We start from the raw sequence: 27,459 nt of genomic DNA, 5'->3' as shown, positions 1-27,459 counted from the left end.
GTTGATAGGTTATTGACTTTTTCACTAACTATCAACATAATTTCAAAACTAGAAAAGGTTGGAAGAATCATAGAACCTGTTCCAAGTTTAATGAAATCAATCAGCGTAACTATCTACATGTATTTATTCTACTTACATGTAAACTGATTTGTCGGATGAATATGTCGGTTTATCAGACGATTAAAAAGAACAATTAGAAATTAATCAATTTGACCTCTCTCAAATATATGACTAGTTTGATATATTTTTTGAGGTTTGTTGATGTGTCATGAATGGTCAGAAATTTGCCATTAAATTATGTAATCTAATTATAATAAGCTGTTCTGATACACTGCAGCTCACAAGTAGAAATATGACAACTTGGTTTATCTAACAAGTTTAGGATACATTGAGTTTAAAAGTAATTCATTACGAACCTTCTATGTATAATACATCAGAATGTTACAATTTATTATACTCATTACATTGCACAACAAATTGAGTTGGTCAGTTAAAAGTTTTGTACGTGTACATATGCTATATATAGAATCTTGAAAAAGTATTTCAATAGGACATTTCATTTATAATCTGTTCAACGTTCTTGATATTCTCTTTTAGGACATAAAAGACATGACTTGTGGATGGAAATGTAATACTGCTGTAAGTATCAGGTTTCATTTTTATACATGTAGTATTTTTTTTATAAGATACGTGTACTATAATACAATAAAAAGTATATTATCATTTGCATACAGTAAACAATGGGACATTTAGATATCAAGCAGAGATATGATGGAGTTGATTACTTTCAAAAGTAATCGATTAAATTACAGTTTCGTTAGGTTTTAAAAGTAATCGATTTCAAGCTAATTACATGCAATTACATTAGATTAATTTCCCTTCTTGTAATCAAGAAATGGGAGCAAGCCTATCTTAGATGAATTAAAATTGATTAAGGTTTTTTTCAGTTCAAATAGAAGAAAAATTAACCTGAAAATCAAACGTCTTATATTAATTAAAAAGTTTTTTAATTAACACGTGTAAAATTACCTTATAGACACATTATCTTACTGAATATTGATGTTTGTATAAATGTTTTTGAATCAATTATTATATAAATCTGTATTTAAAATACACAAAATGATTTCAACTCCTATCAAGGTTGTTGATTTACAACATGATAAGTTTCAAAGTTTGGAATATCCAACCGTTTGTCATAAAACAATACTAAGACATTATTATGTCTTGCTTTATTAACACAACTTATCTATCATAAAACTGTTTCAGGCTAAAAACCATATCGAGGATATAAATACCAGTGAAAGTTTCATCCATCGCTACACGTAATGATTGATCAGTTTCGTGAGCTTAAGATTAAGATTGCACAGTTTGACCACATACATTGGAATAGGTTTTTGACAACGCATTTGTAAAATTTTGTATTTTAAAAGCAACATTTAGATATTTTAAAGGGATTTACCTTATAGCTTTTGCAATATGCATGCCTGCAAATCTTGATTTGGCTTGTAAACAACAAATCTTGAGAACGGAAGATTAAAAATATTTTTTACTTTTATGTCAAAAACCGTTCAATTATAATCTAGGTCTATTCAAAATTTGACTAAGGAGTGACTTGTTAAAAATATAGACCTTTAACATTGCAATATTTTTTTTCAAAATGTACAAATTCAACTGTTAAACATGAAAATCGCAATTTAATTTGAATCTGTATTGTATTAAAAATAATATGATGATACCATTTGATGATTATAATATGTCACATTGTTTGAAAGTATTGCATTATCTCATGACAAATCCTCCGACACCAAGTAAAACGGGTCCTATATCATAAAGGAGGTTAAGCTAATATATATGAAATATCAAGTATATAATCAAAACGAATTACTGTCATATCATCGTTTTGTATTGATTTATATGTATCTTTTAATTGATTGAGTGACTAACTTGTTAAGAAAAAAGACAGTAAGTATGGAGGGTAATTGTGTTCAAAAATCCAGACATGTAAACTTGTTAATCCGAATATGTAATCGTGTTGTTGTGTGAGTCTGAGTATGAATATGTGTAATTCTGATCGTGTAACCTATAAAAAAACTCAGGGATAAACACTTTAGAGTTAACCCCGCAGGTTTCCTACAGATGTTAATTGCAGCTGTTAAATGCTGTTGGTTCTTTACATGTAACCTGCCACTATAATACACACTTTCCATCTGTAGTCTCTGCATTTGTGTTTCCGTTTTCTGAAATATCATGGCTGACATGTTGCAAATCAACAAATGTAAAGTCTACAAGTTTGTCGAATTTTGACATGACCATATATGAAAACATTGACGTCACCGATAGAAAAAGGATAGCTGCAGGTAAATGCGTGCCGTGATCGCCGGAATAGGGACTGAATAAATATAAAAATATATATGTAAGGTAGGTCTTTAATCATATTATCTCTGGATAACAACTTTTCTTAGAAAGTATTATTTTTTGGAAAGTTATCGATAAGAAAAACAAAGAATTTAAAGTCATTGGTTTTGATATGAGACATAAGAAGCGACACCCCCTTTGAAAATAAATAGAAAAAAAATTCCAAAGACTAGGTTAGCTGTCGTGAAATTAAAATGTGTATAAATTATTTTTAAAAATGTTTTATTTTGCATTGTCGGCAATATATAGGGAAAAAAGCCTATCATGCAGGTGAAAATTGGCATTTTTTTAAAAAGTTTCAAGCAGTTATTACGGGATATGGGCATGAAGTCCTGAGTGTCGATTCAACAGGTCGAGACCACTATATTTTGTGACGTCTGCATAAATTTGCATACTAAATTAGCTATCTGTTTACTTTTATCGACAAACCAATCAGGTGAATGAGTTGCAAGGCATTGTGGGCTACTACAAGTTTCAGTGTATACAAAGCGTATTGAAAATATATACCATTTTGAATTGTCCTTTGGAAACTCATTTTGAATGATTTTTCACAATTTATGAAATTAATATGGACAATTATGTCTGAACTTCAATTTCTATGCTCACATTTAAAAACTATTGCATATGAGGACTTATATCAACCTATTTAAATACCCCATTGTCAATGTTCAAAAGAGAGGTACGTCCTATAGAAATAGAAGCAGCGAGTACCGTTTTTTCACGTGATATCCCATATTTAGACAACATTATAAGAATGCGCGTTGATATTTTCTTCAGGGACATTCATCAGAATGCTTAACGGACAAAATACTATATGCTGCACAGCTTGCGCTTCTGCGTTTGTATATTTGTGCATTTCTACTACCGTGGCTATTCACGTATGTTAAAAATGTACAGTTTATAATACCTGTATTTATTTCTAGCGCACAATGATAAAGTTGTGCACTTTTTTTATCAAAACATGTTTGTACTTGTATGCGTATGTTTGTCAGTCGTTTGATACTGATCATTTTTGAAACAACAATTGATCAACTAAAACAACAATATTTTTCAATGTGAGCATGGAACAAAGTTAATGGTACGTAATCTTTCCTTTTTTACCTTCTAAAGTAAAAATCAAGATGCACAAACATTCCGGCAAGCAATTAAATATTGTGAATAAAACAGACAAAAACCGCGTGCGTCTGTTGATTCGTAAACACGTTGTAGACCGTCATGCATTGCAACTCATTCACTGGATTGGAGAATCTGTTTGACGAAAATACTGGCACGTGTTTAATAATGCTATCCATATAAGGTAGTGTACCCGACCTGTTCAATACAGACTCACTTTGTGAAATTGGTTGATAGAAAAATTTCGGAGAACTATTATATTACAGCTTTACAACCATTTGTGAAGATGTTCTGTTTGCCATAAATAAACTACTTAATTTTGTACAATTATTGTCAATACAGTATATACATGCATTTTAAAATATTTTTTATGATTTAAACTCAACCAGTTCACGCCCCGTTCCTTACTTTTAGAATTCCAAATTCCGAAGAAAAATCATAATTGCAAAAACATAAACATATTAGTATACCATTACTATTTCTTCAAACCTTTCAATTTTTAAAAAAATTTGTCAATCTTGAATTGATAAATACTACCTATCCAATTAAATGGGTACTCTATATGCAATGTTTTTTGCCAAAAAATGACTAAGTGTAACAGCAGTTATTTTTGATAAATTATCAGAAATCAAAATCCTAGCAATTTGCATACCTCTAAAATATGTATAATTGATATGCAAAAGAAAAATTTCATATCTCGAAAACTGTACGAGGAGTTATCGGTACAATAAGGGTACCTTTTTGGCAGCCACTCGCCCGCCCGCCATTTTCACTATTTCAATAATCGAAAAAAAAGTCAGATGCAATGGAGCTACATGGGACCTCACGGCGGTCTCAGAATCTCATACCGCTCAAAATATATTTACCCCTTTAGGAAATTTCTTGATCCGTCTCATTTTTAGAAAAGAGTACGCATTAACTTATATTCCAGTTCAAATTACATGTCAAATTATTTTAGAGAAATAAGATATTAGGCATTTCTTTTAACCATTATCGTATAATACCATGAGAACTACCTGTATATTACAGAAATTAGCGCATTCGTACATCGGCGACGATTTTTATATACATGACCCTCTTCTTGTTTGGTTTCAATCATACCTCAAAAAAAATTCTAAAAATAATACAGGTATTTTTTATAGAAAAATTGTCGTTCATTAAAAGCTTATTGCAACAGTAAAGCTGAATATTATATTTATTTTTCATCCATTCCGGCGATAACGGCATGCCGTTTCTCAGCAGCAGGGCAGTTGCCATATAAGGTCATGTCAAAATTCGACAAACTTGTATACTTTACATTTGTCAATTTGTATCATGTCAGATGTGCTATTGCCGAGCCTGAAGATACAAATGCAGAAACTACGAATTGAAAGTGTGCATTGTTGAATGTTTAATTAACTGATGAAAGCAATAAAGCTGCAGATTGTGCATCATGCGAAGGAACTGAGTCAAATCTTACATGTGTTTATGCCCGAGTTTTATAGGTTACACGATCAGAATTACACATATTCTTACTCAGACTCACACACCAACACGATTACATATTCGGATTTACAAGTTTACAAGTCTGGATTTTTGAACACGATTACCCTCCATAAGTAAGACCTATTGCTTTGCGAGTTGAAATATTTTTGTTTTATCTTGTTTTAACCTTTTTCAGATTTCTTTGAGCAATACACTCTTCGTCGTTATCGAAAGAATTTCAAGAGGAATTCTTGAATTCAGAAACTCGAGCTACGAGATCTTTGTGCCAGAGGTTTGTACATTCTGAACCTTTTTCAGTCACAATCATAAAGCGTAACCAACATGTATAATTTGTGACCATATGTGTTCAAATAATGAGTGTTAATCAAACTTTTCCGTATCTGCATAAAAAAATCTTTGAATGTTATATTTTTTTTAATAATATTGAATTATGTCAGACGACGGGATTGATTGTTGTCGTCTGTTGTGTTTACTTTTCACAATTTTATATGCTTTCTCAGAAAACTTATCGCAAAGGTTAAACTTTTTCACTTTTCTATTATACATGTATTATAAAGCCCAGACTTTTCATTTACCAACCAAACGGACGTTTATATCAAATGTTTTTCTACATGTTTATAGAAATAGAATGTTTAAATCATGAACTACAATATATAAAGGTATAGTCTATAATGAAGAACATGTCGGGGTAAGACCGTTTCTTTTGTGTGGTTGGAATGATGTGAAGTTGTATGGAATAATTAAAGCTTCTTCTGAAAAATATTCACAATATACATAATTAGTGCAGATGGATATTTGATTTTAATCGATAAAAAGCAAATGGAAGCAACATACTTTACACAATTCAGAGAATATTAATCCTCTGCTCAATGGGAATCAATAGAGAATTTCAAATGCATACAATTATATCGTGAGAGTGTACAGACATTTTAGTCTATATCAAATGTACATTGGATCAAGATATATTTATTTCTATAACCAGAAGGAAATTTTTCCTCTGAATAAAAAGTCATTACATATAGTAAACAACCATGTATGAACCAACATGCATGGGTAGAATATAAAATAATATAAAAAATAATAAAAACAATTTGCATTGTCATTTTTTTTATTTAACTAAGCGTTTTGGTAAATAAGCATCTTCATTATTTGACGTATCAACGTAAAATGCAATAAAATTATAATGTAAATCTGGCCATACAATTATAAAAAAGAATGTTATAGTGTCTGCAAGATGTTATTATTAATACTGTGTTTCGTTAAATCACAACTGCCTTATTTATTGTGTACTATGGAATATATGTGCGCCATTTTAGATGTGAAATAATAACGAAAAACTATTTTTGTCAACCAAATTTTTCCATAAATATAATACATAAGCATTTCCAAGAGAAACACTTATATTAATTTTGCCCAACTTTGAGCTTTGTTGCTACAAGTAATTTACCCAATACAAGTAACTAAATCAAAAATCTTCCAATGAGTCCAAGTTCATTTGCAATGAAATAGAACAACAGATTGCGTTAAAAGTCGTGTATTCAATAAACCCAATTTGCATTGTTTAAATTGAAAACAATAAATTAAAGAAGAAAAAATCATTGAATAAATGACAAATTAATTTGCAAAGGTGGGGTTAAAAACCGCCACAACTGAAAGACCTTGGTCTTGAAGGACCCCACCCACCCCCCAACAATCTTGAAACCTACCCTCCAGTAACCCTGCTGTGCACAAATGCAAATTACCATCTGTAACATGACAAAGTATTTTGACCATGGTTGTTAATGAGCACCCCCTTACATGCAAACAAACATTATTTTACAAGCTTGACCTATAAAGAGATATTAATAAAACACACAACTATATTATTACAAAATTTGTTGCCAAAAATGATTTTATTTACCATGACATTAGTTTTTTGTATTGAATCTAATGATAATACACATTAATGAACAGGACTTAATTATTCTGAACGTGTTTACTTATTACATTATTTGCATAATTAAGGTCTTCCGTTTCCAACGGAAGACCTTATAGTTTTCGTACTGTTTCTTATTAAGGTCTTCCGTTTCCAACGGAAGACCTTATTGTTTTTCTTAGGTTTCTTTTTCCCTATTATTAAGGTCTTCCGTTTCCAACGGAAGACCTTATTGTTATTGCTTTGTTTCTTCTTCCCTATTATTATTATTTTTTTTCTTACAAATTTTGTGCACGCCATTTCTCAGCAACGGCTCATTTAATTTTTATGAAACTTTCAGATCTGATAGGTATTGATCTGAACCTTGTTGCAAATTTTTTTTATTGATGACGTCACTTCCGTTTTTGAGATATCGTCGATTTTATAATTTTTATAGGGGTATTTTGTCGGTGGAACTCCTCTTTAACTATTGCAGATATAAAGTTGAAATTTTCAGGGTTTAATAGACAAAAGACTGAAGTTGTGCATGAAGGTCTTAAATCATTTTTATCTTGAAAAGCGCCAACGCTCGCCTGGACCCGAAAATTGAAATTAAAAAAAAGTCGTGAATTTTCGTACTTTTCTTTCTTTATCTCTTTTCTGGAAAATATCTTGTTAAAACATGTAATGTAAAAAAGGTTTATATTTACAAGACCTTTCTTTTGATACCAAGAAGAAGGGGCTGGCCCCTTATATTAGGGACCTATAGAGCTCTAAAATCTTTTATCTATAGCTCTTTACTGAGGTATATTTTGTAATAGATTATAAAAGCAAATATGTTTATCTTACAGTTATGAAGCCCAACAACATAACGATTTTTTCATGTGTTACGTAATTAAGGGTTTTAAGGGGTCAAAAGTCCAAAACTTTGATCACCTATTTCTCAAAAAGTAAAAATATTTTGAAATGCAGTATAGAATTAAAGATGCTCAAAATGATGAAACTAACAACATGCAACCTTCAAAATTTGCTTCAGCAGCCCCAATAAGGAGATAAGGGACCGGCCCTTAAACGTTTTTTTTCAGATATCTCAAAAACGGTAACGAATTTCTTAACAACTGTTGAGCAATATGTCTTTAAAATTAAATGACCTTTCATTTGATACCAAGAAAAAGGGGCTGGCCCCTAATATTAGGGACATAAAAGGGTTCTAAAGTCTTTTTCTACAGCTCTTTACCGAGGTATATTTTGTAATGTATTAGAGAAGCAAATATATTTATCTAACAACCTTAATCTTGCAACCTTCAAACTTTAGTACAGTGGCCCCAATAAGGAGATAATGGACCCGCCCTAAAACGTTTTTTCTCAGATATCTCAAGAATGTTGACGAATTTATAAACACTTGTTAAACAAAGCTCTTTCACCTGAAACAAAATAGTATCCGGCCTTTAGAATAAACACCTTGCTCTCTGTTCTTAAACATATTTAGCTGTTCACAGCAAAATCAAGATCGAACATATATATGACATTCTAAAATCAGACGGAAGACCTCCTCGTTGCTCGCAACGAGATCGTGTCTAGTTATTATTATTTTTTTTTTTCTTACCGATTTTGTGCACGCGATTTCTCGGAAACGGCTCAACCGATTTACGTCAAATTTTCAGTTCTGATAGGTATTGATCTGAACCTTGTTGGAAATTTTTTTTGTTGATGACGTCACTTCCTGTCTTGAGATATCGTGGATTTATCGGTTTTTATAGAGGTATTTTGTCACGAGAACTCCTCTTTTACCATTTAAGATATGATGTTGAACTTTTCAGGGCTGATAGACGAAAGACTGAAATAGTGTCTAATGGTCATTAATCATCTTTATCTCAAAGAGCGCCGAAGCTCGCCCGAGCTTGAAAATTAGGATAAAAAAGGCGTCGTGATTTTTCTTGGTTTTCTTTGAATATCTCTTTTCTTGAAAGCATTTTGTCAAAACATGTAGAACAAAAAAACTTAATTAAATCAAGAGCTTTCATTTGAGATCATGAAAAAGGGGCTGGCCCTTCAAATAAGGGGCTGAGGGGGCTCTAAAGTCTTTTAATGATAATTTTTTACCGTGAAATATTTTGTGATGCGTTATAGAAGCAATTATGTTCATTCTTAGGTTATTTACCTATACATGGTAATCATTTACTCCTATGTTACGTAATTAGGGATTTTAAGGGGCCAGAAGTCCAAAACTGTGATGCTCAATATCTCAAAATGAAGAAACATTTGGATAAGCAATATTTAACAAAAGATGCTCAAAATATTGAGCTTAACAACCTGAAACCATAATTTCCTTGTTATGCGGTCCCTAAAAGGAGTTACAGGGTCGGTCCCTAGAACGATCCTCTCCAGATATCTCGAGAACGGTACATAATTTGTTAACACTTTCTGAACAAAATATATTTGAATTGTCAAGAGCTTTCATTTGAAATCATGAAAAAGGGGCTGGCCCTTCAAATAAGGGGCTGAGGGGGCTCTGAAGTCTTTTAATGATAACCTTTTACCGTGAAATATTTTGTGATGCGTTATAGAAGCAATTATGTTCATTCTAAGATTATTTACCTATACATGGCAATCATTTACTCCTATGTTACGCAATTAGTAATTTTTAGGGGCCAAAAGTCCAAACTTTAATGCGTAATATCTCAAAATGAAGAAACATTTGGATAAGCAATATTGAACAAAAGATGCTCAAAATTTTGAGCTTAACAATAATCAACTATAATTTCTTTGTTATGCGGTCCCTAAAAGGAGATACAGGGTTAGCCCCTAGAACGACCCTCTCAAGATATCTCGAGAACGGTACAAAATTTGTAATTACTTGTTGAACAAAAAGTGTTTGAATTGACAATAACTTTCATTTGAAAACATTAAAAAGGTGCTGGCCCTTCTAATAAGGGGCTGAGGGGGCTCTTAAGTCTATTAATGATAACTTTTTACTGTTAAATATTTGATGATACGTTATAGAAGCAATTATGTTCATTCTAATGTTATTTACCTGTACATGGCAATCATTTACACTTATGTTACGTAATTAGGGATTTTAAGGGACCAGAATTCTAAAGCTTTGATGTTCAATATCTCAAAATGGAGGAAAACTTTGGAAAGCAATATTTAACAAAAGATGCTCAATATATTGAGCTTAACAATGTACAACCATATATATTGTTTTTATCTGGACTCTAAAAGGAGTTTTAGGACCGGATATCAAAACGATTTTTCCCAGATATCTCAAAAACAGTAACCAATTTCTAAATACTTATTAGTGGTACCCAAAAATACCTTTTGACTAAAATGAATGAAAAGGAGCTGATCCCTCAAATAAGGGACACCAAAGGGATAGATAGTTTTTCACCCATTACTCATAGATCCCGCCTCCTTTTCCGGATACGTTTCGTTGATGAAGGTCAAGAGTAAGGTCATTCCATATTCTAAAAATCGGACGGAAGACCTCCTCGTTGCTCGCAACGAGATCGTGTCTAGTTATTATTATTTTTTTCCACGAATTTTGTGCACGCGATATCTCGAAAACTATTCGGCCGATTTCGACCATTTTTTCACAGATGATTGCCAGTGGTCATAATTCTAGAAGTTTTTTGAAATTTTGAAATCGGCACTTCCGGTTCCGATTTACGGCCGATTTTGTCAGTTTTTACGACCCATTTTGTGCAGACATAAACTCAGAGACTATCAGGGATAGGAATATGAAATTTTCAGGATAGGTAGACCATAGGTTAAAGTTGTGCACAATGCAGTTTTTTAGCGCCAGTGGCGCCATTTCTATGAGCTCGCCTAGGCTCGAAAACTGGGTACGAAATTTGAATCAAATTTTTCATACGTTTTGATCTCTATCTTTTTATTAGTTGATATTTTGTTAAAACATATATAACAAAAGTGGTAGAGAATCAAAAGTCCTTTCCAACAAAATCAAGAAATAGGGGCTGGCCCCTTAAATTAGGGGCCAAGACACTCATAAACTCTATTACAAATAACTTCAAAACGATAAAGATTTTGTAATGCATTACAGAAGCAAAGTTGTTGATCGTAACAATATCTATCAGGCAAGATCGTTGCTACGCCCATTTATTACGTAATTAGGGATTTTTAGGGGCCAAAGTACTAAAACTTTGACACAATTTATCTAGAAAAATAGACATATTTTGTTAAGCATTGTTGAAGAGAAAATGCTTGCATTGATGATTTTAATCGATTCCATTAATGAAAACACCAATGTCTGTCCCCATTAAGGATCTAGAGGGCTGGCCCCTAAAATATTCAATCATTTGTATCTAAAAAATGAACAACAATTCTAGATAAGTGTAAGAACAAAAAATGTTAGTATTCGTGAGACCGTTCAAATGAACTCAAGAAAATAGGACTGGCCCCTTAAATTAGGGGCCGAGATACTCGTAAAGTCTATTACAAATAACTTAAAAACGATAAAGATTTTGTAATGCATTATAGAAACAAAGTTGTTGGTCGTAACAATAGCACTTTGTAAAACGAATTTCTAAACCAATTAATAACGTAATTAGGGATTTTAGGGGACTAAAATCTTAAACCTTAAATGTGCTGTATGTGAAAAAGCAAAACTCTTTGTTAAGCATTTCAAGGGATATTGACAATCGTATGCATTATCTGAAAAGGAATGGTTGAGGGGGAAATTTGAAATTTCATTTATATTTTAATCGTATCGTTTAAAAATTGAACGGAAGACCTATTCGTTACTCGTAACGAGATCGTATCTAGTTATTAAGGTCTTCCGTTGGAAACGGAAGACCTTATTGTTTTTGCTTTGTTTCTTTTCCTCTATTATTATTAAGGTCTTCCGTTTCCAACGGAAGACCTTATTGTTATTGCTTTGATTCTTTTCCTCTATTATTATTATTATTCTTTTTTTTTCTCCCACGTTTTCTCAAAAATGCTTCAGCCGATTTTCATGAAATTTTCAGATCTTATTCATGACAAAATTTGTAAGAAATTTACACGAGCTTTTTTTGATCGTCACTTTCGGTACCGAGGTATTAAAGATTTTACGTTTTTGCTTGTTCACGATTTTTCTCAAAAAGTATTTAAGATAAAACCTTCAAATTTTCAGAGATGGTAGAGAGTGAACGGCCGCAGTGCCCTTCGCATATCCAAACGTCCGCCGTCACTTCCGGTCGTCACCGGAAGGAAATGAAAAACCTAAATTTTTCAATTTTTTGAACTTGAATTTTATTTATGTTTTTATTCGATAGAGACACTTAAAACACTTCAGAATATGAAATTCGTTTTTAAATCGATCCACGCATTCCCGAGATTTTGAGCTCAAAAGTTCTGAAGCGAGGGTCCGCGTAGCTCAGTCGTTAGAGTGGTGGACTTGTGCCCAGGCGACCCGGGTTCAGTCCCTGAGTGCCGAATCTTTTTTCTCTCTCATTTGTGTTTTGATTAATGGGTTTATCTTTAAAATGATGGATTTGAATGTTTTCCGTTTTATTTTTAAAAAAAAGATAGCGGCTTTTTTTAGTACAAATATAGAGCTCTTTTCTGTCAGCAGCTCTCTAAATTACGACGCTCGACATCAAAGACATGCCGCCGAAGTACCCCTGCAGTTCGACCGCATTAGAGTTCGCTGGGTCGCTTTGCCGGCATCAAAGAAATGCCGCCATCTCAATGACTGTATGCACACAACATTTAGCAATGCACCCACGTTATTCTACTCGGCTTAAAAAGGAGGACTGCTTAGTATTTAATCCCATATATAGATACACATATGAATGTATACATGCGTTTATTGACAAAGGTTGCTTAGATATTGATTTCCTGAACATTATAAAACGCTATGTATCAATCTCTCTCTCTCTCTCTCTCTCTCTCTCTCTCTCTCTCTCTCTCTCTCTCAAGTACAAATGTTTTAGCATTTGAATAAGAACTAGTACAGGTAACGTGGAGTAAATTGGATAGAAGCTAAATGTACATTGGCGTCCAAAAATTATACATATTTTATATCAGGTTACGGGATAATGTCTATGGATTCAAATAATTTGAAATTCATTGTTAAATAATTGTCTTCTTACTGATTGGAAGTCAACGCTAAAAAGTAATTGTTATTAAAGATGGTGTACTTTTTCCTTTTTTTGTGCATGTCTATATACTGATACAAATCTGTTGCCTGTCGTGATTAAGAAAGGCCTCCGAAGTTTATACACGTAACTATACAAACGAACGGGTGACTGCGACAAGGTTTAAAAACTGACCACCCGTTTATGAGTGTTTGAGCCTAAGAATAAATATATGTAAAAAAAAAAATCAATAGTTACATCTTTCAAACAACGCTTATATATTGTTCTAACATATTTATTTTATTTAGAAATTGTGTAATATGTGATATTTAGAATTTAATATTCTACGTTTAATAAAGCAGTCAACGACCGACCCCCCCCCCCCTCTCCCAATTCATAAAATGATTTAGTTTTTCTGGCCCGATTTTACTTGATCTTTAATCTTGGGCCTTTAATTTTAACTAATTACCATTCTAGATAACTGTACTAATTACCAGACCAATTAGTTCATTAATAACAGAGTTATGAAGTTTTTGGCATTTGAGTTTCAATTGTCGTGTTTGACATGTACTATAAAAACAATTCTAACTTCCAAGCCCTTCACTCAATCCTAATGAAAATTTGTGAAAATGAAACTCGGACCCCATTCTTATTGTCTTTGAAATATGCAGCGGATTGAACAATTAAGACAAAATTCCTGAAATTAAACGGTGCTTATTGCCTATACCTGGAAATTAAATTTACACAGTACACGCACCGACCCCCCCCCCCCCCGCCCCTTCCTATTCACACAATCATTTAGTTTTCCTGGCCTGATTTTACTGGATCTGTCTTCTTGAACCTTTATTTTCAACCTAGTTCAAGTCTAGATTACTGTACTAATGACCAGACCTATTCGTTCATTTTTAAGAGAGATATGAATTTTTGGGCATTCGAGTTTCGATTGGCGTGCTTGACATGTACTGTAGAAAAAAATTCTAACTCCCGAGCCCCTCACTCAATCCTAATGAAATTTTGTGTAAATGTACCTCGGACCCCATTCTTATTGTCTGTGAAATATGCAGCGGATTGAACAATTAAGAAGAAATTCCTGAGATCAAACGGCGAGTATAGCCTGTACGGGGACTGAAAATTTACACAGTACAAGGGATGTAAGCAGCCGCGTAATATTTCTGTTGCATGTATATTTCTTGTTTTCCGTTTAGTCTGTATCTACGATAGCGTGTGAACTACTTATGAATGTTAGAACTGTGGAAATTACTGTCATCAAATTTTTACCGAATAAATTTACGTGTTACTGATTTCGTTATTTCTAAATTTATAAAGATTTTATCAATCCTGCTGAAATAAAACAGTCAAACATAATAGTAAACGACACGAAAAAACATTCTCAACACTGAAATACATGGGTAAAATGCATCAGTCATTGTTTTAGGACTTCCCCTAATTGTTGTTAACCGAATCCGAGATCCAAACCTCAAAATTCTATTTTCGATTTATTTAAGACGAAAATCAAGCTCGGGTCTTTTCACCCCCCCCCCCCCCCCCCCGCCTCCAGACACAAACACGCATCAATATTTCAAATGACCTCGCACTGTTACCAAACCTGAATAGTCAGACATCTTACACGTTGTTTTTCATCTCATACAAAAACTCAGCTCCTATCCCGGGCGGAAACTCCCTAAATTCAAAGACAAATTCGGGAATTATTTCGCGTCAGCCATGTTTTGAGACATCTGCAAAGGCTGTGTGTTCTAATCTCGCCGGAGCCAAGATTTGTTCTTTCTCTCTATTTTTTCTCTCCTTTTTGTCTAATTTTCTAACTAAAATATTCAACATAAAAGGGTGTTTGACTGTAGTACAAGTTGGAAAACACTCTTTAATTAAGATTTAGACAAAAACAGTGTTTTATTATTAGGGTCTTCCGTCTTCAGCGGACGGAAGACCTCCTCGTTGCTCGCAACGAGATCGTGTCTAGTTATTATTATTATTTTTTTTTTCTGTCACATTTACTCAAAAACGCTTCAGCCGATTTTCATGAAACTTTCAGATCTTATTCATGACAAAATTTGTAAGAAAATTACACGAGATTTTTTTAGTCGTCACTTCCGGTACCGAGATATTAAAAATTTTATGTTTTTGCTTGTTCACGATTTTTCTCAAAAAGTATTCAAGATAGGACTTTGAAATTTTCAGAGAAGGTAGAGAGTACACGGCCGCAGTGCCCTTCGCATATCCGAACGTCCGCCGTCACTTCCGGTTGTCACCGGAAGGAAATGAAAAACCTTAATTTTTTAATTTTTTGGATTTGAATTTTTTTTGTTTATTCATTCGATAGAGACGCTCTCAAAACTTCTGAATATGAAATTCGTTTTAAAATCGATCCACGCATTCTTGAGATTTTGGACTCCAAAGTTCTGAAGCGAGGGTCCGCGTAGCTCAGTCGTTAGAGTGGTGGACTTGTGCCAAGGCGACCCGGGTTCAGTCCCTGAGTGCCGAATCTTTTTTCTCTCTTATTTGAGTTTTGATTAATGGTTTTATCTTTAAAATGATGAATTTGAATGTTTTCCGTTTTATTTTTGTCATAAATAAAAAAAAAACAGCGGCATTGTTATCAGGACAAATATCTAGCTCTTTTCTGTCAGCAGCTCTCTAAATTCCGACGCTCTTTGCATCGCCGACATCAAAGACATGCCGCCGAAGTGCCCATGCAGTTCGACCGCATTAGAGTTCGCTGGGTCGCTTTGCCGGCATCAAAGAAATGCCGCCATCTCAATGACTGTATGCTCACAACATTTAGCAATGCACCCACGTTATTCTACTCGGCTTAAAAAGGAGGACTGCTTAGTATTTAATCCCATATATAGATACACACATGCATGTATACATGCGTTTATTGACCTAGGTTGCTTATATATTGATTTCCTGAACATTATAAAACACTGTAATCTCTCTCTCTCTCTCTCTCTCTCTCTCTCTCTCTCTCTCTCTCTCTCTCTCTCTCTAAAGTACAAATGTTTTAGCATTTGAATAAGAACTAGTACAGGTAACACGGAGTAAAGTGGATAGAAGCTAAATGTACATTGGCGTCCAAAAAAATGACATATTTTATATCAAGTTACGGGATAATGTCTATGGATTCAAATAATTTTGAATGCATTGTTTAATGATTGTCTTCTTACTGATTGGAAGTCAACGCTAAAAAGTCATTGTTATGAAAGATGGTATACTTTTTTTCTTATTTCTGTGCATGTCTATATACTGATACAAATCTGTTGCCTGTCGGGATTAAGAAAAACCTCCGAAGTTTATACACGTAATACATGGGTAAAATGCATCAGTCATTGTTTTAGGACTTCCCCTAATTGTTGTTAACCGAATCCGAGATCCACACCTCAAAATTTTATTTTCGAATTTATTTAAGACGAAAATCAAGCTTGGGTCTTTTCACCCCCCTCTAGACACAAACACGCATCAATATTTTAAATGACCTCGCACTGTTACCAAACCTGAATAGTCAGACATCTTACACGTTGTTTTTCATCTTATACAAAAATTCAGCCCCTCTCCCGGGCGGAAACGTCCCAAATTCAAAGACAAATACGGGAATTATTTTGCGTCAGCCATGTTTTGAGACACCTGCAAAGGCTGTGTGTTCTAATCTCCCCGGAGCCAAGATTTGTTCTTTCTCTCTATTTCTTTCTCTCCTTTTTATTTAATTTTCTAACTAAAATATTCAACATAAAAGGGTTGTTGGACTGTAGTACAAGTTGAAAAACACTCTTCAAATAAGATTTAGACAAAAACAGTCTTTTATTATTAGGGTCTTCCGTCTTAAGCGGACGACCTTTCTATTCTTATTGTTATTAGGGTCTTCCGTTTACAAAGGCAGACCCTCTTTTTTTTCTTCGGTTTCTTTTTATTACAGGTCATTAGACCTGTTATTAGGTCAAAAGACCTAATTTGATATGAAATAAAATGGGGCTGGTCCTTTAAATTAGGGATCCAACGGGGTGTATAATCCTTCATCCATCGCTCTTTTAGATCATATCTGCATTTCCTGATATGTTTCGTTGATGAAGATAAAAGGCAAGGTCATTTCCTCTTCTAAAAATCGGACGGAAGACCTCCTCGTTGCTCGCAACGAGATCGTGTCTAGTATTTAATTTATTTTTGTTAATACGATGATGATACAACTTTAGCATCTTCATTATTTGACGTATCAACGTAAAATGCAATAAAATCATAATGCAAATCTGGTCATACAATTATAAAAAGAAAGTTATAGTGTCTGCAAGATGTTATTATTAATACTGTGTTTCGTTAAATCACAACTGCCTTATTTATTGTGTTTCTGCAGTAGACAGCGGTTTTAATGGGATAAAAACGCTTTTTACCGAGTTTATTAGGAATATTTCAATATGAACGTGTTTTTTGACAATATTTGCAACATTGTGTGGGAGGATTTGCGTAACTTTTTGTCAAATAAGTTGTTTTTTAACATTGTTTACTAATCGTGTCCTACTTTCGATTCTTCCCTTGTGTATTATTTATATACACGTATGTCATAGAGTGTAGAGCGGATACGATGCATATTTGATTTATTTTTGTTAATACTCTGATGATACAAGTACAGAGAAATAATTTTGTTCTGCATAATGTTCATCATATCACATTGTTTGCATATTTGTTTTAACATTGTTGATCAATTATCCATTTAGTCTGCAAGTATCGAGACCAAACTGATTTCCTTCAGGGCTCAAGATTTAAAAAGAGAAGATTGTGTCAGCATGCAAAACATTTTCTTTTTATCCATCGATGAGGTAGGGAATATTATAGCCAATAATGGAAAAATAAAATCCGGTCAAAAATAATGTTTTGTGATAACATACCTAAGATTACCAAAATGCATTAAGTTCGCAAATAAATTTGCACGGGTTTTATCAAGTTACAGCAAATTCTAGTTTGTTTTATCCCCGCTTTTTCTTTTTGATTTAAAAGAAGGAGTATATATAATAAATTTATTTACGTTAAAATTTTGCATCTTTAAAATTACAAAAAGAAGTTACAAAAAAACTTTTTCATTTTATGCACGTTTATTTTTTTTTATTTCATTCTTAATATTACAACTTATTATTAGTAAATTTTGATCAACATTGGCATACATTATATGTAGATTTGCACAATTATATATAATTACACATATTAGAATTTGAAATAAAATAAACTCTTTTATCATTGACTTTAATGTTTAAATCCATTTCTGAAAAATATATTTTTATGCATATAATTGTGAATTGGTCTTCGTCATATTTTAAGGCTTAACAGGACAATATTCTTAGTTTATTAATGTGACGGAGGGTTAAACATTTATAATTATGCATGTAATTTTTTTTATTTTCTAAAAAAAAATTCATTTAAATATTTACAAATATATTGCGAATTCACGGATATAGCGAAGTCATCTTGGATCCCTAGCTATGTAAATTTAATTAATTTTTTATACGGTTATAACGAATTACGGATATAAGGAAGCAATTTCTTAGGTCCCAGTGACTTCGTTATAACCGAGTTTTGCTGTAATTTTTATTCTTTTATTTATCTCTTTCATTGTACATGTACAATACACATATTATAATGAATATTTTTGTTTCGTTTTAGTCGTTCTTTCATTCGAGACTGGACAACGGCATATATAGCATATTCCTTAAAAGCAAGCTAGATTATGATCAACCAATCAATAGATTTAACCTTACTGTCACAGTGATAGTAAGTAACACGACACCGTTTTAAATGTCCCTTATTGTTTTACTGTTGTATAAGGTCAAGATCTAGTAAATAAAAGGTGCCTACAGGTTTATGAAACTTAAGATATATATTCTTTCGTTGATGCTTCATAACAATAGCTTTGTTTGGTAGGGTGTACAGGGGCTTAAATGTTTGGTAAACACAATGCAAAAAAACATGTTTTAAACTGTTATTCTCGATAAAATATGAAGAAAATAAGTGTCAATTTTCGGAGTTTTGTCTATTTTGACTAATGACTATATTTCTACATAATTTCATAAAAGCATTAATGTCCAGTACGGAAAATAGAATTATGACGTCATAATGGTTCTAGCACCCCAAAAAGACACTCTAGAATCATTTACTAGATCTTGACCATAAATTTTGTTTCAAACTTTTAAATTTGCTGTCTTTGATACATGTTTTATCTTCAAGGATGCTGGCGACGGTTTGCAAAACAGCACGATCCTTAATATACAAGTTACTGATGTTGATGATATGGATCCAGAGTTTGACCATAACGAATATTATTTAAACATAACAGAAGAGGTAAAGAAATAAAGCAATAGAAATCACATGTATGGAACTTTTTCTAAAACACAGAAGCAGACAGATATTTAAATATTATTAGATACTTATAGAACGAAAATAAATTGTAATTATATTATAAACAATATTACTTTTCCATGTACATATCAATATGAGCCAGGGTTTAGTGTTGAGGGGGATCACGACGTTGCAGTGTAAAATTATGTGTCACTAAATTTGTTTGCTTTTTTAACACATCAACATTAGATGCCCTATACAACATGTATGATTTTTGCAGCCACTTTTTTGCCTTGCAAAAGAGATATTTGAGATGCATTAGTCCTTGTTTGGCATAATAACTTTTTTAACTTTTTCTGGCATTATGACCTCTTTTTGTTCAGTTTTCTTAAATAATTAATTTGATGAAATTTATTTCAAAAATTCTAATTGCTTAAGAACAGAACTTATTTTAGAAATTTACTGACATTGGCCTTTCAGTAGCAATATCATAATTTTAGGAACATATTGATAAATCTGCGCTTCAAATTTTGGAGTTTTTATATTCTAAATTTGAACAGAATGTAAATGCACAATCAAAAATATTCAATGTGATTTTTTAAAAAATTTCTTACATTAGCCTTAGCATTTGGTTTATAACATATAAAAATTCCAGTTTATTCTTCCTGGCATTTAACGGAGATACTATAACAGGAATCACCCTTACCCCTTTTTGGAATTATGACTTATTGTGACAATGTCTGTTTTGAAACTTTAAAAAAGTAATACACTTTTTTAATTTATTATAATGTTAAGGCATATAAAGCATTTTTAATTAAAATATCCATGCATATAATTATTTTGTAATATAAAGGTAGTTGTTAAACATTTCAGGTAGCATCAGTCCTTGTCCCTACCGTAGTTTGCTTGTATAATTTAAACAGTAATAACTACACAATTTAAATATTATATAACTTAATTAAACTTTTTCAACTTTTGTGATTTTGTTTTAATTTTTATTATGTCAATTAAAGAACCAAAAAAAAGCAAACTATTTAATGTGTTTCCCAGGGCATTTGTTTATGATAAAGTACATTATTACTAATTTTATCACTATAACATAATAAAGCATGGGAATTACTTGTCTTTCTTCTGTCTGCTTTGAAGACAAAGATTTTTTTTCAAAGTGAATATTGCAAGCAATATCTATCTATCTACATGTATCTATCTATCAACATGTAGTTACATGATATTATTGTTTATGTTTTGTAGAACACGAATATTGTAAATGTGACTACTACACCTCCAATCAATGCCACAGACAGAGACAAGGGGGATGGTCGACAAGAAGTATACTATAGATTTGATAGTACGTACATTTTAAAAGATCCATAAAACTAATTCTCCTATTAATGCTTAAAGTTAACTGAAAAAATATAACGTACTTGATAAATTTACATGCAGTGTTTTTGTTTTTTCAAAGATGACAAAAACAGCAAAGATTGCTTTACCATTGACAAGATATCTGGGAAAATATCATTAACATGCACTCTTGATAGAGAGAATACTACTGATTACAAGCTTACAATAAAGGTACGTTATTAAACTTGTGTTATTAAATCAAGCAAACGATCTATTATGCGGTTTGCAATAACTCTCTCTCTCTCTCTCTCTCTCTCTCTCTCTCTCTCTCATTTTGTTTCATAAATATAAGTGTTGTTCATACTTTATATAAATCAGGCGGTCCAGCGAAACACAGAATCCAGAAGCTGCACAGCAACATTATTAGTGAAAGTTTTGGATATAAATGACAATATACCTGTATTTAATCCGACGGAATACCGAGCAAACATCACAGAACATTCCAGAATGGGGACAACAGTCGTTCGTCTTCTTGCTACGGATTTAGACGTTTGTACCATTTTAGAAAAATAATTATAGTAGTATAGAATGGTAATATATTTTTGTAGCAACATTATAGTGCATATTCTATGCTATTTATATTCATGATGTTGATAATACTTTATTGGAGTTTTCTTGCAAAGATTTAACATGCTTTTAGTATATCGTGAATTGGGTTGAATTTTCAGATTTTGCAAATCCATTTATATAGACGGCAAGGATATGTTGTGACACTATAGGTGTGGCGATAAGATTAAACTTGCACAATTATGATATTTATAATACCAATGAAAACCAATAATTCAAACTACTATAAGAAAGTTATGCACTTGTTAATCCATTTTTTCTAGGAAAATCCTGTCACCCGTTATGTGATACTATCACCCTACAACGATACCTTTTCAGCCAGAGACAATGGAGACGTCATCGTGCAAAATCCGTCTAAAATAGACCGAGAAACTGGCAACGGGACAGTCATAATTAAAGTAATTGTGACGTAATTTGACTTAAAATCACTTCAATCATTGAAAACAGTATTGTTGAAATACTTTCATCAGAATTCAGAAAGAATTTTTTGAGTGTCATTGTTAATTCCAAAATAACAGGTAGTGACTTCCTACTACGTATACGTTCGGGATTTTATTTTTTGTTTTTTTTTTTCGGATTCTTTAACATTGCATTAATTTTACAGTAGGGTAATTAGACACTTTTCTCTTGTCCATCAAACTATGCATGAAGACAATGGCATGTATTGTTTGCATTGCTAGTGTGTTACAACTTGAGATAACGTCCTCAAATGTTAATGTTTTGCTTATATAGTTCATTCTTTTAGCACAACACCATGCAGTTTAAAGGAATAAAGACATGCATATGTCATTTTAAACAACTAGTTTTACAGATAAACTGTCATATCCGAAATGACAGACTGAACATAGGAAGATTTATAAATTATAACTTCGAATTTGTAAATATAAATTATATTACATGTAAACTGTTAAATAGCTAAAGGCTAATGACTATATTTTTGTGAAATCTAATCGTATTGATTTAAATTTTCAAAACTCAAACCCATTAAAAATGCTATATACTGTAACACAAAATAGCCTAAACATTTTCAATGCAAGTCAACTTCCTCCAAAAAGATCTTATATTAATTTTATGTAGGTGTATGCTTCTGTGTCATCACATACTTTTTGACATGGACGTCTTGTGTTTAATTTCTAGGTGAAAGCGTTGGACGGTGAATCAGGACTGTATTCAAGTTCAACTGCAACAGTTCATATAATACTGTTGGACGTAAACGACAAGGAGCCAGTATTTCAAAAACCGGAGTATGTTTTTCCTCTTCCCGCTGAACCAAGCGAAGGATTTGAAATAGGAGAAGTGAAGGTAAATGTAGTATTGATGCAATGAACAAATAATATTCATACACTCTTGTCTTACTTAAAAAGATATGTGAAGATAATACTGCTGACTAAATTTAATATATGAAAACTCATCGAATTGTTGCTTTACAGGCTATTGATGATGACCAAGTTAATACACCTAATTCCGATGTTAGATACAAACTGCAGCCAACAATGTATGTTTACCTAAAACAATCATAAAGATTTTTTTTTTATACAATAGGGTAACGATGCACATTTCCATTTTACTTCTTTACATTCTTAAAAGGTTTTCTAACTTGTTTGCAATACACAACAAAACTGGTAAGATAACCGTTCAAAAGAAGGCTCCGACCTCTGCAGGTGTTATAGAGTTGGTAGCTCTAGCTCAGGACCGGGGAATACCTCCACTCCGAACATCTGTCCACATTCTGGTTAGTTTACAAAACATGTTTTATTTTTATTTTAAAAAGCTATATTTTTGTTTAAATTGTATTTTAGGAAGTTTTGTTGTCAAAAAAAATATTTCTAGTCTTTTAATTTTGAAAGAGATTTTTTTTTACTTCAAATTATAAACATATTTTTTAAATCTATTTTAGTTGTCGCGAACAGTTGTAATCGGCAAAACTGTAAATTTTACTGTTCCAAGAAGTATGGAGGAAGTTAAGAGCCAAAAGGAAAACATTCAATCGTAAGACAATATCTTTCTGTTCAACCAATTGGGGGGGGGGGGGGGCATTTCATATCTTTTTTTTCTTGTTCTTCTGTCTATGTATCAATAAATAAATATCATTTTAGGGGCATTGGACGAATATTAAATCTTACAGTATCTGTGGAAAAAATAGAAGAAGTTGTGAACCACAGATCTATGTGAGTTGTTTCAATATTTATAAAAAGCATTAATTTTACTTGTTATTTAAAATTTAAATATAATATATCAGCATTGCAATGTAAAATAAAAAGATTTTCTCAAAATGAAATTAAACGATACCCATGCTATTTTATATTTTTAATCGATCAAGTTATATAGTAGATTTTATATAGTTCCTAAAAGGTTTTGTTTTAAGTGCAAGTAATTAGAATATCTTAGATAGGAAATGATATATAAAAACATACAAATAAAACAGTACTTTATAATTATCATAATAATTTTTCAGGTGCTACCTAAATGTAACAGCAAAGTACCATAACAATTCAGACGTTCCAGGAGATGTACTTCAAAGGTTACTTTATTATTTAAACTTGCAGAGATGTAATTTTAATGTCAAAATGTATAAAAACTATGATTAAGATATTCTTGTGGTTTTCAGTTGTAAGGTATAGAACAACAACAGAGAAATATCTTATCTTTCAACAAGTAATTACTTTAAAGTTAAATTTTTATTATCAATTTGACAGCATAATTTTACAACATATGAGCGACATCCTTGCACTTTTTTCAAATCCAAATTCATACAAGCTGGAGGCCTCGCAGGAAACCTTTACACCTACTGTCATCGCCCTAATCGTCATTAGTGTACTCATGTTTATAGGAATCATCGTTCTCATCGGCTACATCCACAGCACAACAAAAAAGTAAGTTAAGCTAGCTTTAAGCTCATGAGCCAATGGTTTATTGGTGGGTTTTTTAAACAAATGTTGTCGTCGTAGTCGATACGATTTTACTTTTACTTACTTTACAAATTTCACATCCTTTCCTTGTATTTAACTGAATGTAAAGGTAGATGCTAAATTATCTTCAATTTTTACGAAGTATGCAGGTATTAAGACGTATATCTAAATAGATTTGCATTTTATGAACGTTAATTGAAAACATTTTAGTTTTTTAAATGTTGAAGCATTTTTATTAAATGATAATTAATTATTATGTAGAACACTTATGCCAAATAGTCGTATGTTATTCATTGTACGATTTTTTGAAAAAGAAAGAATCATTTCTTAGGAAGTTAACGCATAATAATTTAATTTTATATTTAAACAAATAACATTAACTTTAATAAGCAGATGCAGTGATTTGTTATTTATTGAAATTAAATCGCGATTTTGAGGGCGGGAAATGTGCATATTTTCAAATTTTATAATTTTGAATCACATGCTTTATGAAAAGTTGTGCACTTGGTAAAATTTATTAAGTTACTCAAAATATTAGTATTTTCTATATGTTGGATACTACTTAACACTTCGTTTTTGTAAAATCAATCAAGAAGCAAGGTAATATATTAAGTGTGTGTGTTTGAAGGTGTATATGTATACATATGTGTACAATTTAAAAGATTATTTAATTGATGATGTGCGTTTGATGAGATTTGAAAGGATTAAATAATTTCAAATGTTACTGTACTATGTATAGTTAATATACAATGTAGGCACCATTCATTTGGAGTGGAAATTGTAATATGTTGGCGTAAAGCAGTCCAAAATAATTCGTTTTTAAAGGTTTAAAAGGCACCAACAGCTTCATCAACACCTTACTCGACAAAGTTCACTTTATGAATCCCAAGAATTGAAAATTGAAATGCCTGATGAACAAACTTCGGACTACAATGGTTCAATAAATGGCTCACATAGTCTTCGAAACTCAACAACCGGTGATTTGAAAGAAGGAGTAGTCTCTGCATTTACAAATCCAGCTTTTATTACTGACGAAACTGAAATAAAACTAACGGCGGCAGAAGAAGAAGCAGAACAAAGTCTGAATGATTTGACAAATCGACTTGAGGCAGAGGAGAACAAAGTTATGATCGTTGACAGTTATAATCCATCTGAAAGTGACATTGAGTTGGATCCAATAAATGGCTACGAAAATACCCCTGCGAAATTCGCTGAAGCAACTCCAAAGGATTATGAAAATGTTCCACATACTTTTAAATCTGCGGACCTGCCGGAGGATTACCCATCTAATGATCAAAACGAAGCAGATTCTGAAAATAATACAAACGAAAATATGGACGACGATGAAGAACCAAATCCGGACTATGAAGTAAAAGCGGTTCGTTTTTCTGCGCAAGTACTTGATACAGAAGAAAATAAATTCGAACCACTGAGAGAAAAGGAGGACAAAACAGACCTAAGAAAAGACGAAGAATCTGGAGAAGACCTTGATGAAGAAGAGAATAATGTAGAGTCAGGTGACCATGTGAATGAAGACTTGGAAGAAGACAAAGAAGATGATTTTGGTGACGGAATAGAAAATGAACGCACTGATGAGGAAATTCTGTCTCCGAACGAAGTTCTGCAAGAGGAAAAAAGTGAAAACGAGGAAGACATTCCTCATTTTTCTTTTGATACAAAAATGTGATTTCTTTGTTTAAAAAATTTGCAATCGCATTGTAATGAACAATGGCCCCAATGTCGAAATCAAAGCAATCAAATGGGATTATTTCTCAGAAAATACTTGAAATCATCAACGAACACCTTTTTTTCATAACAATTAACTAACTTTCAATCTGTTTTGAAGTCTTGTGTTTCCGAGAAATAAACCAATTGTGAGTCAGTGAAAATTGTGCATTCAATTTGCATTCTAAAAAAGATATGAAAGCAATTCAGGTTTTATTAGTATAGAGTTATTCGGTTTATTTGGTGTGATTAATGATAAGTTATGTTTTTGTATTTTGTTTTCTATATTCAATATATAAACTGCTATGCATATCTTGCCAATTTGTTGTTTATATAGTTTTTGTTCTCTTATGTATTACAATACTTCTTTGAAATGTCCTATAGCTTTACGTTCAAGATCTTAATTATTTTTAGTTGATTTACAATGTTGGAAATAGAAAAGATGTATTTAGGCAATGAACAATGATATATGTTTATAGATCTTTCACGCATATGTAACAATTTCTATAAAATGGTAGGGTTTTTTTTTATGAAAGAAGAGTTGTCTAGCATTTGATTAGTAGATTTCAGGTGTATTTGACTGAGTTGTAATATCCTATAGAGAATATATCTGATTTTTTATGTGTTTTGCTTTGATCTTGGCTATTTGAATTCCATTGTTTTATGTTTTTGATATTTGTTTATGTATCAGACTATAACAGATTATATTATCCAGTTTGCATATTGTGTGCTGATGACTTTAAAGACTTTTTAGAAAAGTATGTGATTTGATAAATAAAATTAATAATCAAAAATAGGTACTGTGGTATGTTGCGATTTTTACTATTTTTTTCGTATTTTAGAGAGATTCTACCCATTTTAAGCATGTATATTGATTGTAATACTATATTTTAAGCAATATTTTTTAAGAAGTGTTTATACTTCAAAAACTGTAAAACAGATTTCATTGAAATACTGTGATTTCATTATTATTCATTGAGCACCAATTTTTGTGGATTTCATTCTTGAGTAAGTTTACAATGAAATAAAATTACAATTTCTTAGGCTCAAAAGTTACAAGGCACATATACTTATGGGGGATTCCGTAATGATGTATTTTATCAATCCACGAAAATATACATTCACCGATATTAATGAAATCACAGTACCATTCTTTACATGTATTATGTTATTTAATCTAATTAAATTAAATACACAAAAACTTTTGTCCGATAATTTTTCCTCTACTTAACATCCACAGCGTGTGAGCTACAGATACTGTTAAATGTTATGTCAAAGCAGTACAAAACATTGATAGACTACTTGAAACACTTTCTGAAAATTAATGTACAATATAATTGTCATTTTAGTATATTTACATTTTCCAGTGTCTTTGCCTGTGAAAACACCATGTATCGATTTTGTACTATATACAAGTAACCCACAACTTCAAATGACGCCAAATTGAGGCGCCAGCGGGGTTTTATCATTTATATTTAAATATTAAATCGTACAATGGCTTAAAATTATATTAATATAAGGAATAAGGAATCATTCT

The 27,459-nt window shown here is 32.0% G+C and overlaps 1 protein-coding gene across 1 annotated transcript in view; it reads left to right on the top strand.

The window, feature by feature from the left end:
* LOC128185951 (cadherin-23-like) overlaps positions 1–27,143 on the top strand; it is a 38,132-nt gene extending 10,989 nt beyond the window's left edge. Inside the window, exons 5-21 of the mRNA XM_052855670.1 lie at positions 598–639; positions 5,189–5,284; positions 17,709–17,810; positions 18,649–18,756; positions 19,210–19,323; positions 20,572–20,668; positions 20,783–20,892; positions 21,040–21,210; positions 21,552–21,686; positions 22,426–22,590; positions 22,719–22,783; positions 22,876–23,020; positions 23,186–23,277; positions 23,385–23,456; positions 23,744–23,809; positions 23,985–24,161; positions 25,023–27,143. Coding sequence (XP_052711630.1) covers positions 598–639; positions 5,189–5,284; positions 17,709–17,810; positions 18,649–18,756; positions 19,210–19,323; positions 20,572–20,668; positions 20,783–20,892; positions 21,040–21,210; positions 21,552–21,686; positions 22,426–22,590; positions 22,719–22,783; positions 22,876–23,020; positions 23,186–23,277; positions 23,385–23,456; positions 23,744–23,809; positions 23,985–24,161; positions 25,023–25,884 — 2,619 coding nt within the window. The 3' untranslated portion in view covers positions 25,885–27,143. The remainder of the gene's footprint in view (positions 1–597; positions 640–5,188; positions 5,285–17,708; positions 17,811–18,648; positions 18,757–19,209; positions 19,324–20,571; positions 20,669–20,782; positions 20,893–21,039; positions 21,211–21,551; positions 21,687–22,425; positions 22,591–22,718; positions 22,784–22,875; positions 23,021–23,185; positions 23,278–23,384; positions 23,457–23,743; positions 23,810–23,984; positions 24,162–25,022) is intronic.
* The last annotated feature ends 316 nt before the right edge of the window (positions 27,144–27,459 follow it).

The sequence above is a fragment of the Crassostrea angulata genome, chromosome 5 (assembly GCF_025612915.1).
Source record: "Crassostrea angulata isolate pt1a10 chromosome 5, ASM2561291v2, whole genome shotgun sequence".
NCBI classification, from domain to species: domain Eukaryota; kingdom Metazoa; phylum Mollusca; class Bivalvia; order Ostreida; family Ostreidae; genus Magallana; species Magallana angulata.
This window is presented reverse-complemented; position numbering and strand designations above follow the sequence as displayed.